Here is a 14130-nt window from a genome sequence, read left to right on the forward strand (position 1 = left end):
CTGTGTTGTAAGTCTTAACCTAATCAGTGAATTAATCCCCTGACAAGGATTAACTGAGTGGTAATTGAAGTGGTAGGGTGTGGCTGGAGGAGGTGGAAATTGGGGCCATGATTTTGGGGTATATATTTGTATCTGGCAAGTGGAGACCTCTCTCTCGGCTCTCTGATCATTATGCGAGCTGTCCCTCTGCCACACTCTTCCGCTATGATGTTCTGTCTCACCAGGAGCCCTGAGCAATGGAGCCAGCCAGCCTTCTATGGACTAAGACCTCTGAAACCATGAGCCCTTCCCCTATAGTTGTTCTGGTTGGGTCCTTTTAGTCATAGTGGTGAAAAAGATGACTAAAATAAGGGATAAACAGAGTCTCTACGGATGGAATCCTAGAGAGGTAAGTAAGTCTTGGCCCATTTCTTAGGTCCCACAAAGGCCACTTATCTGGACCTAGAACTCTCCTGGTTGTTGGGTGAATCATAACATTTGAGAGGTTCCTGGGGATTGCCAGAAGTTTCTAGAACCCTAAGGGTGGTGAATGTGGAGGTCAAAGTAAGATATAAAGTGGGCAAAAAAGAACATAATTGCCCTTTCTCTCTTTCTTTCACCTTTTCCACTGTGGAAAACAAAATAGAATATACTCTGTAATATGGTTCTGTTCATTCTGAAATGTTGTCATTGTAACCTGGCCTGTGTGATATTATGAAATATTGTGGGAAGAAAAAAATCAAGACTGTGCTGCTTTTGATATCTGCTCTGTGATTTTAGGAGTCTCCTCTTCCATATCTCACTACACCTTTATTTCCTTACTTACTTATACATTTGCTCATGGGTATTCTCATCTTTTTTCCAAAACTGGTATTGAATGAAATTTTACTGTAGGTGAAAATTTGTTTTCTCTTGTCTTTTAAGAGCTTTATGTTTGGAGAAGAGAAAGAAGTACATATTGTTGCAAGCTATTTTCTGATCAATATTTACACAACAAACTTTATATTCAAGGCACATGGAATTCAATGTAGCTTTATTTTAAGGTCACTACTCTAAACATCTTTAAAAATTCATATTCCAATTTTCTTTACTTTAAAAGATCAGAACACACAGAAAATGTTTAAATACATTTGCTACCTTCCTACATTTGTTCAGTGGCAATGCCAGTGTAGAAATTTTGTAATTTCCAAGCTGGAGTTGGAGCTCTATTTATTAAAAACATAGGCATTTCACCTGTTTGTGCCTTTTGTTTTAATGTGCAGAGCTGAACAAACATACTGATAATCATATACTAGGAAAATCATCTTAGGATTTCATTAAAAGAACATTTAGATGATAAATTCTCATCTTAGATAAATTTCCAAGTTTCAGTAAGAGGATTTGATAACATTTGACCCCAAACAAAGTTTTGAACTAAAGCATTAATTTTTGTCCTTTTTCTTTCTAGTTTGTGATTCTTGAATTAAGTTACTCAGAGAAAAGCAATTTTACAAGGTGCAAAGAAAAATGTGTATCTTAAAACTTTTTCAAGACAACTTACAAGTTTTCAAAATGGCAGCTGGAGTAGATAGACAATTATGATTTCCTATTAATATTTCCTCTGCTAAATTTTTTTTAATCATCTAGGGTTACTAAATTTGTGCCAATGTCTTACATTGCCTGTGATTTTTCACTCTTTTACACTATTTCACACTGTGGCCACAATATATCACTCAACACTCACCCATTTTGCTATAGATTTTTCTCTTCCTTACTCTCTTTCATCTTTCTTTGTCTTTCTGTTTTCCCCACACTCTTTCTCCTCTCTCTTTTTGTGTTCTCCTCTTTCTTCTCCTACCTATTTTTTCCTTCTTCCTCTTGCCTCTGCCATATATCTTCCATAGAACCACCAAAGTAAGAAAAGCAATAGAAAAAAGTTTTTTTTTTCCTGAAGTTTGTGTTGTTTTTATTTTACAAGCATAGAGGAAAAAATGATGTTTTAGCTTTTACACTGAAGAAAGATCAATAACTCTGAACTTCGAGTGACACACATTTCAAAAAAAGATTGTCAAAACCAAATTCTGTGTAATTATTTATGTGGAAAGTGGTCATCATCTCTGATTCAAGAGCCATTTGGCTCTATTAAACACAGTTTTATTGCAGGATAATTTGCTAAGAAAATTCGTCTATTGATCTGAAGAAGAAATATCTTGTTAGCAGGACTACATCTGCATATTAAGAATACACCTACATTATGTAGTTGTTGTTTGTTAGAACTCAGAATATTTTAAGAAAATTTGATGTTACCATGACAGACTTGAAAATCTTTATTCAATTGAAGATAACAACATCAATCAAATATACACATCATATTTACATCTTCAGATTTTGAAAATTAGAAATAGTTTTGGGCTTAGTGATTGCAAATTGAAATGTGTGTCTTCATTAGGTTGAGTAAAATGAATATAACTAGAATTTTTTTAAGTTTTAGAAATTCTAAACATTTACTTATAAATGTTTAAAATTTTAATCATGAATTTATGATATTCCACATTTTCAGCATTTACTCATCTCTATGATTTTCCTTGATACAAAGTGCCAAGAACTTTCTTGACAGAAAACTTTATTGACATGACCTCATGGAATTCTAAGTTGTTCTGTAGATATTTTAGTCTACTCAGACTATAGACTATGGAATCCATTTTTAGATATCAGTATTGATCCAGTAATATCTAAAATGTTTTTCTTAAATTTAAAAGGATCTTTTGGATGCTCAAGAATGCCTTTAAGGTATACAGACAGGTGTGCTGTTGCTGATGAGCATGATTATTTTTCCCCTCAAACAGATGTTCTACTTAGAGCCAACCATATGGGAGGAGAAAAGCCACACATATATAGAAATGCAGTGATGACATTTATTGTTCCTCTTCATTGCATGGAGTAGAGTTCTCAGTTTGCTATTAATACAGAGCTCTGAGATAGGGTGAAAACTCACTGATGATCTATCAGTATGCTGACCATTTAAAGGAATTAGAGTTTATGAAATAGATTAATGATTCAAAGGATTTAATGACAAGATTCAGAAAGGGCAATGAAAGTCACATTACAAAGACATGCAATCTCTGGAGAGCCTTTGAATTTTGTCTACAGAATAATTTCCACACTATTTAGCTGCCTCCTCAGCAGGAATAAAGAGTTATAAACATGTTCATTAAATAGCAAATCTACAATGGAGAGAGAGAGAATTGGGACAGTTGGGAATTGGAGGATGTGGAAGCCATCTTTTTAGAATATTCTTTGTTAAAAGCATGATTGCTCTGTGACAAACCATGAAAATCAGTGCATGTGAATATATCTAAGAAATCAAGATAAGGACAGCACATTTTCTTGGCATATATAAATAGCAACTAAATGCCTTTATGTAAATTTAATATTTTTTGTTATAAAAAATTACATACCTATCCACTTTGACTCTTTTTTGGAAATGGCTACAATACTTTTCCTACATATGTTTGCTGGCAAATTATTCTCACTGTGCACAGATTTCATAAAAATAAGGAACTGTACAAGTGATTCTTTGTACACAAATTATGTACAATTAAATGTTTTGATCATGGTGATGGTGATTGCAGAGGTAAATGAGGGAAAATAAGTGACAAAAAAGGAAATTAAAATCTATTTTTAATTTTATCTTGGTATAAGTCGAAATCTACACAAGTAACTAAAATGAGCAAAATTGAGATTCCCCCTCCTTCGGTTGTATAATGTGGTATTTTCATTGATAAGTTGGATTGATAGAAGTACTGATTTGAATTTTAAAAAATGAAATCCAAATATGTATTTGAATTGTAATAAGACATTGAAAAAATACCTTCATTGCATGTATAATTACACCATAAAATATTTTCAGTGTCATCTTTAGTGAGCTTGATATAAAAATGTGTTTGAACCTAATTAATACGAAACCATCTTAACCAAGTTGTATTATAGGCTGATATTTTAAAACTATGAAAATGAGGTTTTACAAGCACCATTAAAAATATCATCACGTTCATTACCTGGTACTGTGGAATCCATATCCATATTCATGCTTCCTCAAAAAATTCATATGTTGAATCCTTTACTGCCAATGTGATGAGATTTAGAGATGAGGTCTTAGGAAGTAAGTAGGTTAGATGAAACCATGAATATGGGGCCCCAGTAATGCATGGGTTCCCTTATAAGAAGAATAAGGCACCAGAGTTCTTCATACCCCACCTCCTCCATGGACAACACCATGAAAAGGCCAGGAAGCAACCCCCTCACCACACCCAAATCTTACTCTGGGATCAAGCCTCCCATGTTGGGAGAAATGGCTGTTGTTTACCTCCTAGTCAATGGCTGTTTGTTGGCAGCCAAGCTGAATAAAATACTTGTTGTCTGGAAAGGGGTTTCATTAAAGTTTGGGCTTTGACAACTCAGGAAACAATTCATGAATAAAAGAAATAAAAACTCCAAAATATGTACTTTTCACAGAATTTTGGATTGTTTAATTAGGATGTCAGAGCGGAGAAATAAGTCTATTCTATTGTTGTTTTCTCTAAACACACACAGTAGAGCTCATTGAGAATTCTCACTGAGCTGTGGAAAAAGCACTCAAGGGAAGGTGCTTAATAACACTCCTCAGCTTATTGATGAGAGGCTGTGTCTGCAGCCACGGGCAGCAAATGTGTCTGCTTTCTGAGAGGAGAGCAACCCAACCACACTGTGAACACTTCAGAGGGCAGGTTTATATTCTGCTTTAATGTGTCTCACATGTACCCTGAAATAATAAACACTATGTAAATAATTTTTATTAATGATGAAAAATTTTCTACATTTAAAATTGCCTTTGATGAAGATAAAGAATGTGACTCCGCACTATTCAATGTAAAATGGTGGCATTAATAGACTATAGTAGATTAGTAAAGAAGTACCAAGTTGTGTACCCATTTTCTTCAAATTTGGTTGACAAGTGCATAATAAAAACTTTACATATTTTATATATATAAATATATATATATACACATATAATATTTATATTATTCAACTTAATGCATATATGATATAAACAAATGACAAAATGCAAATGATTGTTATATAAAAGTATAATACAAGTAAACATAAAAATGCTTCAGACATTATATAAAATCATATTTTATATAAAATGATTTTTATATTTATCATAAACACTGACATTTATATAGTTTTTAAATGATAATTAATGATATATCTATGTTTATGTATATTATATAGGATTTGTTTATGCAAATGACAATAAATAATGATTTCTACATGTAAATTTATAATTATAAATGATATATTCTATATAGATTATATATTTATTGATAACATTTGTGACTATACCTTAACTTATGTATTATATTTATATATCAGTTATTTATATTTACATATGTCATATTTAAATAGTTTTGTATAATGTTTTATATATTTACATATAATTTAGCTGAGTACATACAAATCAAAGATTCATTTGAGTTAAGAAATTTATTTTGAGATAGATTAAAAATAACCAAAAAAATCTTAAGTAGGATAAGTTGGCAAATAACAAAAGATTATGATTTATTGAATCCTTTTTTAATAACTAAGTAATATTAGCCCATTCTTCCAAAATAAGAGTTTGACTGTGAAATAGTACAAGAAAAAAAATTAGGCACAGTTGTATTTGAATATGAAGTCTCAACTTGTGGATGGAGTCAAAAAATATAGAAGTTCGGTTAAGAAAGAAAGAGATGGATGATTTTAGAGATAAATTTCCCATTCTGTTGAAGAGAATCCCATGATATTGATTGCAGTAAACAATATTATGACTCTGAATAATGTATTTCAATTTCAGCATTTGTTTACACTGACTTAACTCCATATTTATTTTTATATTGTATGGTATGTATGATTTATAATTTGTTAATAATTGATGAATGGATAAGAGATTGTCATCAATAGTTATGTTCTTGGTATACTTTGGGAACTCTCTAGGCAGGAAGGTCTGGTGGAAAAGAAAGCCTCTGAAATTGAATCTACAAAGCAATGTTGAAGATAGAGGGCTGTCTCCATAAAAGAAATTCAGAAAAATCTCAGTACTATATTGCTTCTCCATGAATAAATTTGACCTGGACAATTAGAAATACATTATTCAATTGTCTTACATGATATTGGTTAGGTATTTAAATATACCAAACAAGTTCACAGCAACTTCAAAGCTGCTATAATGCCTCCTGGCTATTGGGAGAAATTTGATATCTAATTATCTATTCTAAAAAATCTTATAAATATAAAGAATAATGTTAATAATTAAAATCTCAAACATCAAAGCACCATTTAATGCTGTTAATTATCTAATTATAAAATCAATAAATTGGGCATAGCAATGATGAATATCATCAAATGATTTACTTCCTTCTATTCTGGTACTGTTAAAGGTAAGCAGTATTTTGAAAGCACGAAAATATATATTGAAAAGTATATTTAGAAATTAAAATTATGTATTTAACCCATGAGTACCTGAAGAAATGAGGTGAAAAACATTAAATGATAAATTTTTATGCAGCAACTGAAGAAAGTATAGTAACTTTTCAAATATTTTTGAAAATGACATACTTACACATAACAGGGTAGAATATTCACCCAGACTTCAGTTTTCAGCTACTAATTCACACTTTCCCCTGGAAGCCTGAGTCTAATACTGAATGAGGCTGGGATACAAAGCCCTAGCTATTCTGTCTCAACATGGGACATTCCCAAGGATAATTGTCTACTTGCAGGATTGTCCAAGATTTGTTAGACTGCAGTTTGTAAACTTCTGCATCATTATTGTAAAATTCATATGTATTTCAGTGTGTTCATTCTTTTTTTTATTACTTGATAGTGCTCTATTGCATGGATAAATGAAAGTTTGCTTCATTATCTGTTGTTAAGCATGTGGGCAAATCCCAGTTTGGGGCTCTAACAAGATTACTATGAACATTTGTGTACAAGTCTTTGTATTGAGGTATTCATTCCAGCTTAAGCAAAATTTTTTTAAAATTTAAATTTCTTTTATATGGAGATAATTGTTTTTATCATAAAGACTGCAAACATTTAAAAATTGTGAGTTTTGAATGTATGGGGCATAAAGATTCTTTTTATATTTATTTTTTTATGGCCACAGATTGTGGAGACATATTTTTAGGGTAATTTGGTAGTATCTATCAAAATAATAAATTGCTAGTCCTTTGTTCCTGAAATTCTACATCATTTAATGTAATATTGGAAAAAAATCTTTGCTTTTATGTGCCTCTGTTCCTCAGGGCCATAAAGAGGATAATAACATGCAATATGTGTTTCACATTGATGTATAATTCATAGAGTTATAGTGAGCATAAATAAATTAATTCATGAAAAATGCTGGCAATGACAATTGTTTTTTATTATTATTTTTACTATTACTTAAGAAAATATATTCTTCAGAAATCCTTTGATAAATATAAAAGGCAAAAATTTTTAAGAATTTTACTAGAACAATTTCTTATAATAAAAATTGTAGACAACCTAAATGTTCATTGATAAGGGGTTATTAAATAAATTTTGGGACAAATGAGGGAGGCAATGGGGAAGGCATGGACTCAGTTCAGAGGTTGCTTCAGTGGGTGGGCTGTGGGCTTGGTCCATTTCTTAATCTCTTTATGCTTAATTTTTTATGCCATTAAAATATTGATAGTGCCATCTTATATGAATTATTGTGAGAAATCAACTAGACATGAAATGTAAATTGTTTAGAAAATAACCAGGGCATAGTGAGCATGCCATAATCCATAGCATTTTACAGTATTACCCTTTATTAGAATAGAGGCAGATCTGTTTGTATTGTAATAGGATACTTATTATAAAATGATTTTATTTTTTCTCACTACAGATGTTATATGATGGAGGTAGATATATAATCCATTTATGTATCCTTAGAAATAGGTGGAAATATCCCATATGTATCAATTATTATTTTATCCATTAATTTTAGGAAGGGAACAATAGTTAAACTTATTTCATACTTCTAACTATTCCAAATTGAGTATGAATGAACATTTAAATATATGAAATATTTCACTTCAATAGTAAACAATAAAAAATTTTAAAAAGCACTTTTTGTCTTTTAGTAATTTATTTGAGTTTATTAAATCAGGAAATGTTTGTTATATATTTATATACATAGAATATAACAAAAATTAAGGGTACCATGATTGCAAATATTGTATGATTATCATTGTACAATACATTGAAATGACTTAAAATCAAGGAAAAAAGTAAGAATAGTTAGTTGGGCTAACAGATGCTCTTCTCTGTGCCGCTAAGTTTCTTTGGGAGCAAGAACATCTCCACAGGCAGATATACTGAGATCATTTTGTGAAATAAACAAATATATAGCTTTACTAACTTTAGAAAGAAAGTTGGTTTTTGTTTAATGTAGAAAATCCCAGATAGATGAGATGTTCATACAAAGATAATAAAATTACTTACTGTTTCTCAGTGAAGTTGATAGTATCTTTCATACTAGCTTATGTACGATATAACAAGTAACCACTAAATGTGGTAACTGGGGGAAACTTGGCTGGAATTGTTCCTTTAACAAGTCGCAACCACACTTCCTGCCCATAATTTAATTCTAATAAGGCATCTCCAGTCAAAACTCTGTCACAGTGTATTTCACTGTTAATATTTTCAGCCTCAAATGCAAGCTTGTCTACTCCATCAACCACTAAAAATCCAGAGATATGAGCACTAAATGACTCAATGGTATATTTGAAAACATACACCCCAAGATATGGAATTCTGAATCTTCCAGTTCTTGGGTTATATGAAGCTCCATAATTGACATCCAGATTATTAAACAGGATAGGGCCAGGTGTAGTCATTCCATATGTATGAGATGCAAAGAAGGCCACCATTGGTGCATATCTATAAGATCCTTTGGAAAAATCTGTTATAGAAAAAAAAATGGCAAGAGTTAATTTTCATGTTTGTATCTTGTTTTGTTTTTTTCTCACATCGTTATCATTTTATCTTAGTTACAAAAAGCCTTACAGAAGCAACTTTAACAATGGTTATGTTCCTGAATGTCTGCCTCTTCTCTTGACTGAATTACCCTAAATCATTTCATTTTTTAGAGCCTCAGTTTCTCCATTTAGATCAGGATAGAGGAAAATAACATTTGTTATCTTCCTCATACAAATGCCTCAAAGTTTAATTTGCATATTTCTTTGATCTCCCCAGAGATAAAGGAATTCAAAGCATTCTATGATTATTATGGTATGTCAGAATGTTTTAAAGTCCCTTGCAAGAATTGAAGCTGACATCAAGTAGAAACAATTTTTCAAGCACCTTGTCAAACTGTTTCTAGAGTCTAAAACAGAAACTAAATGAAGTCATATTCACTATAGGGAAGGAGACAAAAGAAATTTTCTGTGTAATTAATGCCAAATGCACATACAAAGGCTGTTAAAAAAAAAAAACAGGCTAAAAAATTTACTCTTTGGTATGCAGCATATTTAAATAAAGCCCTATTTGAATTTTTTTTTTGCTTCTATTAAAGATAATATGATTTAAATGCCGCACATATTTTCTTGTATAAAACCAGAAATGTACTATTAAAGTAAATGTAAAGCAACCAATACTTATCAAATGACATGATGAAAAAAGACATCTTGTTTTATTCCGTACATTTGAGCATGTTCTAAAATCCCCATGTCATCAAAATGGCAGCTAGCTCAACCCTCATGGAAAACATACTGCCAAGCACATGTTGAAGCTTCATTTAAATGACCATATCTGACATGACTCAAAGGTGTTTCTTTAACAACTTGTTCGAGGAGAGTTTATACCTGTCAGATATGTACATCTGCATTTTCTCTTAATACACACTAAGAGAGAAAAACTGATGGGGGTAGGACTTTCAATACAATGCCTCTAGAATACCAACATAAAAATGTCAAAAAGTTCCTGCAAATATAAATTTTCCTGACATAAAGACATTTCTACTTGTAAATCAGGTACGTTATTCAATAAGTTTCCGACAGAAAAGTGATTAATCCTCACGTGGATCCAGAATAGATCAACTAAATATCCCTTTGCAATTAATCCTCACGTGGATTCAGAATAGATAGACTTAATATCCCTTTGCAAATATTTTCAGAATATGTTTCTGTATCTGACATTGAGCAAATCTAAGGATGCAGACTCTTTTACCTGGAGTTAAAGCATTTTCTTGCAGCAGCTTGATAGTGCAGTTGTCACCAGTGAAAGGGTGCCGGCAGGCGCAGGTATAGCTTGTTCTCCCACTTATACACGTGCCCCCATTCTGGCATGGGAATCTGCTACAGCCTGAATACTCCTCTGTGACTGAAAAAGAATCATGATAAAGGAGAATAAAGTGACTTTATTTTCCTGTTCATCTCAAATCATAGTTTGCAAAAGAATAGGCAAAACGCTGAATTTGCAATTTAAAAACCAGGTTCCTAGGCACAGATCTCCTGCCAATGTAGTAATGGGACTCCATGCAAATCACTTAACTCTGACCTCTTTCTTCCTTTTTGTGAAGTAGGAATAATTCTTTTATCTACTGCATTTATTTTTGTGAAAATGCTAAGATTTTGATCAACTGTGATAGAGAGTACTATTACCTAGACAGAACATTTATAGTTGGAGCTGGTATGGGATAAAGGTAATGGTGCACATCACTGAAGAACAAAAATATCTGCTCAATACATAATATGAAGATTATTGGATAATGATAAAAATGCAAATTCTACATGTACAAAAATACTGTATTTTTATTTAAAAAAAAAAACCTTTGATTATATTACAATCAAATAAAGGAGAGAATCTTTATAAGGTTTTTTAAATTATAGAAAACTCTTTCAAAACAAAAAAACCAGATGCTATAAGAAAAAATTTCCACATTTGATTACGAAAGAATTAAAACTAATTTTAAATGAAAGTTGTTAAATTAAATGTTCCAAGATAAGGGGAAAATTAAGAGACAATATTTTAATAGACATAATCTAATGACTAATATCTAATAACATATGACAAGCTCTGATGAATCTAAATGAAATAGAACACAGTTCCCTGAAAAATAAAGTGAAAAATGAGCAAATGGTATGAGCAGATAAGTCACTGCACAAAAACTGCAAAATTTTACCAAAAGTTTTAAAACACATTCAATTTGCTTCTAATCAAGTAATAATAAAATTTACCATGATAATATTATTTCATATTTTAAAAGAGAAAATGTGAAACTTCTTATACAACGTTGGTTTTGAACTTAAATGATTTGACATTTTTAATAGAACAATTTGACCATATTGACTTTGAGCCAGAAATTTCTCCTGGCAAAAAGAGATCTACTTGTCTATGTATATAAAGATAATTTAAAAAAGATGTTCTTTATGGTGTCATTTGCATTAGTGAAAAATTTAAAGACAACTAAATAAGCAGTAATTCAGAACTCATTAAATGAATTGTGATATATGCCCACTAAGAAATATTACATAGCAGTTAAAGAATGAGGTAGCTCCCCCAACACATTTGGTTTACCAACATCAGCAAATTACCATTTGTATTTTGCACATAGACTAATTCCCTTTATTTATAAAGCTTCAAATTATAAATATGATTAGAGCATAATACATGATATATAATTAAGTAAATGCTGGGAAAATGCTGGAAGAATCATTACCCTACTTGCCATATTTACACTACACCACCACCTTGTGGCAACAATGTAAATAAGTTTACAATTCACTCATTTCAAATTATGTGTTTCTTGATTTTTTTTTTTAATTGGGGATTATTTTCTTTATTTGATTTTTTTTTCATGAAGTGAAATATATAAACATTTTTAATACATTTTGTTTCCTATCTGCTCATATTAAATTCTTATAAAATTTATTCAAACTATATTCTTATATTATTAAGAATTTTGCAAAGAAAATATAATATGCAACTAGAAACTAATTTGGATTATATTTATGTATTCTCTGCAATGGTCTATAAACTACTTCCCTCATCAAGAAAAGTGTAGCTGACCCTGATGATGCACACCTTTAATCCCAGTAACTCAGGAGGCTGAGGCAGGAAGATCCCAAGTTTGAGGCCAGCCTCAGCAATTTAGTGAGGCCCTAAGCAACTTAGGGACACTGTGTCTCAAAATAAAAGATAAGAAAATGGGGTTGTGGCTATTGAGCCACAGTGTAAAGCACCTGGGTTCAATCCCCAGTAGCCCATGCCCCAAAAGCATAAACTGGGTGTGGAGATGTATACTTCTAATCCCAACTACTGGGAAGGCTGAGGCAGGAAGATCACAAATTTGAGGCCAGCCTTAGCAACTTAGTGAGTTTCTCTCTCAAAATACATTATCAAGATCTGGGGATGTATATCTGGAGAGTGCTTGACTAGCATCCATAGGATGCTGGGTTCTATCTCCAGTATGTGATGAAAATGTAAAAAAAAAGAAAAGAAAAGTGCAGGAATATATTTCGATTTGTATAAACGCATGGTATGTAATACATTTCAACAAGTCTTTCAAGCTGGCCTACATTTTTTGAATGCCATTTGTCTACCAGGTGACTAAGTCATTAAAACACTCTCATTTGCTGTGAGCTATAATTCTAGAACTTAGTCCATTACTTGCTGGTTCTCAAAACATCAGTGATTCTCCATTACCTGTAGAAATGTGAGTTCTTTACAGCACAAAGCACTGCTCTGTTTGTTACATTCTCTGAATCTAGTACCATGACTGATTCAAAGGAGGGTTCTCAGTTCTGTGTTTCACGGGGAAGGGATCAACTGTGCAGTAGGATTGGGGAAACACTGTAATTATGCAATTTGATCAACTCTATAATTCTCATTTTCCCAGATGAGAAAAAGTTACTGTCTTCTGTAAACACAGCCTATTCATGAATGACCAAATCCGTTCTAGGGAGAATTCAAAAAACTAGAAACAATGCATTGCTCTGCATGGCTTTGCTACTCTGATTCTTCAGGTCAAAAGCTTTTGACTTCTATTTAATGTCCAGAGTGAATATTCTATTTTTCTCCTCTTTATGTTGCATTACCTCCTGGAATGGTGTCTTGCCTTTCTTTTGTTCTTTTAGCAATTCAGAGACTGTTATTTTATCCTTTTTTCCCCCTGACCTGTTTTTAGTGTCATTTATCTGGTTAAGGGTCCACTTTAGTCTGAGGGCCTGCATTTTCTCCTATTGCTATAGTATCCCAAACTTCTCAAGAGCACATTTGCCTTCTCCCATATCTCTCTTGGTACCTACTGATCATCTGTAGGGAATGCCTCATTCGCGTGGCTGCACCTGCTTCTACTGCTGTTTTAAGTTGCTTTCTTAGTCTTTTTTGCTATTTTATGTTATTGCTGTTCTGTAAATCCCAGCCAAAATAATCTACATTTTAGTTAAGCAATGCCCATGGCGTTTTGTACTGGACTTATTATGCCAACAAAATCTAAGCAGTGCAGGCTTTGGCAATAATTGCTAGCTGCCTTGCTAAAATGACTTTATATCTCTTATTAATGCAAACTATGTATTAGATGTTCATTATTTTTGCATCAGTATCATACTTTGTCATAACAGGTCTATGTTCTGATGTTATTGAAAGGCTCCAAAGTTCCATCCATATTTAAGTCATTCATTTAAACATACATTTACAATTATTACTGATAACAATTAAATTTATTGAGTAGTCATCTCTGTGCACAGACATGACTCATCGTTTTTTTCGGTAAAGAAATGTTTTAGCCACTCCTCCCAGCGTTTTTATCATTTTTAATTTTATGTTGCATTGTGTTAATCCAAATCATTGACAAAAATGTTTCATGAATCACTGTCAAGTACAGCACCTTATAAAAGACAAGTAAACTTCATTGGCAGTGATTTGCCAGTTGAAGTTGTCTGCAATATGTTACACAAATGGGATAGACATCACTACCCAAAGTGCATGCATGAAGACATGAATTGGAGTCAATATACTTTATATACAACCAGAGATATAAAAAATTGTGCTGTATATGTGTAATAAGAGTTGTAATGCATTCCGCTGCCATTTATTTTTTTTTAAATTCAATGAAATAAAAATAAAATTAAAAGAAAGAAAGAA

The 14130-nt window shown here is 31.9% G+C and overlaps 1 protein-coding gene across 1 annotated transcript in view; it reads right to left on the reverse strand.

Annotated features, from left to right (window-relative positions):
- Nucleotides 1-8126: 8126 nt before the first annotated feature.
- The window catches only part of Mmrn1 (multimerin 1), a 57856-nt gene continuing 51852 nt past the window's right edge, over nt 8127-14130 (reverse strand). The window contains exons 9-10 of the mRNA XM_027926540.2: nt 10213-10365; nt 8127-8947 (exon numbers count right to left, since the gene is read on the reverse strand). Coding sequence (XP_027782341.2) covers nt 8526-8947; nt 10213-10365 — 575 coding nt within the window. The 3' untranslated portion in view covers nt 8127-8525. The remainder of the gene's footprint in view (nt 8948-10212; nt 10366-14130) is intronic.

Source organism: Marmota flaviventris, chromosome 7 (assembly GCF_047511675.1).
Source record: "Marmota flaviventris isolate mMarFla1 chromosome 7, mMarFla1.hap1, whole genome shotgun sequence".
Lineage (NCBI taxonomy): Eukaryota > Metazoa > Chordata > Mammalia > Rodentia > Sciuridae > Marmota > Marmota flaviventris.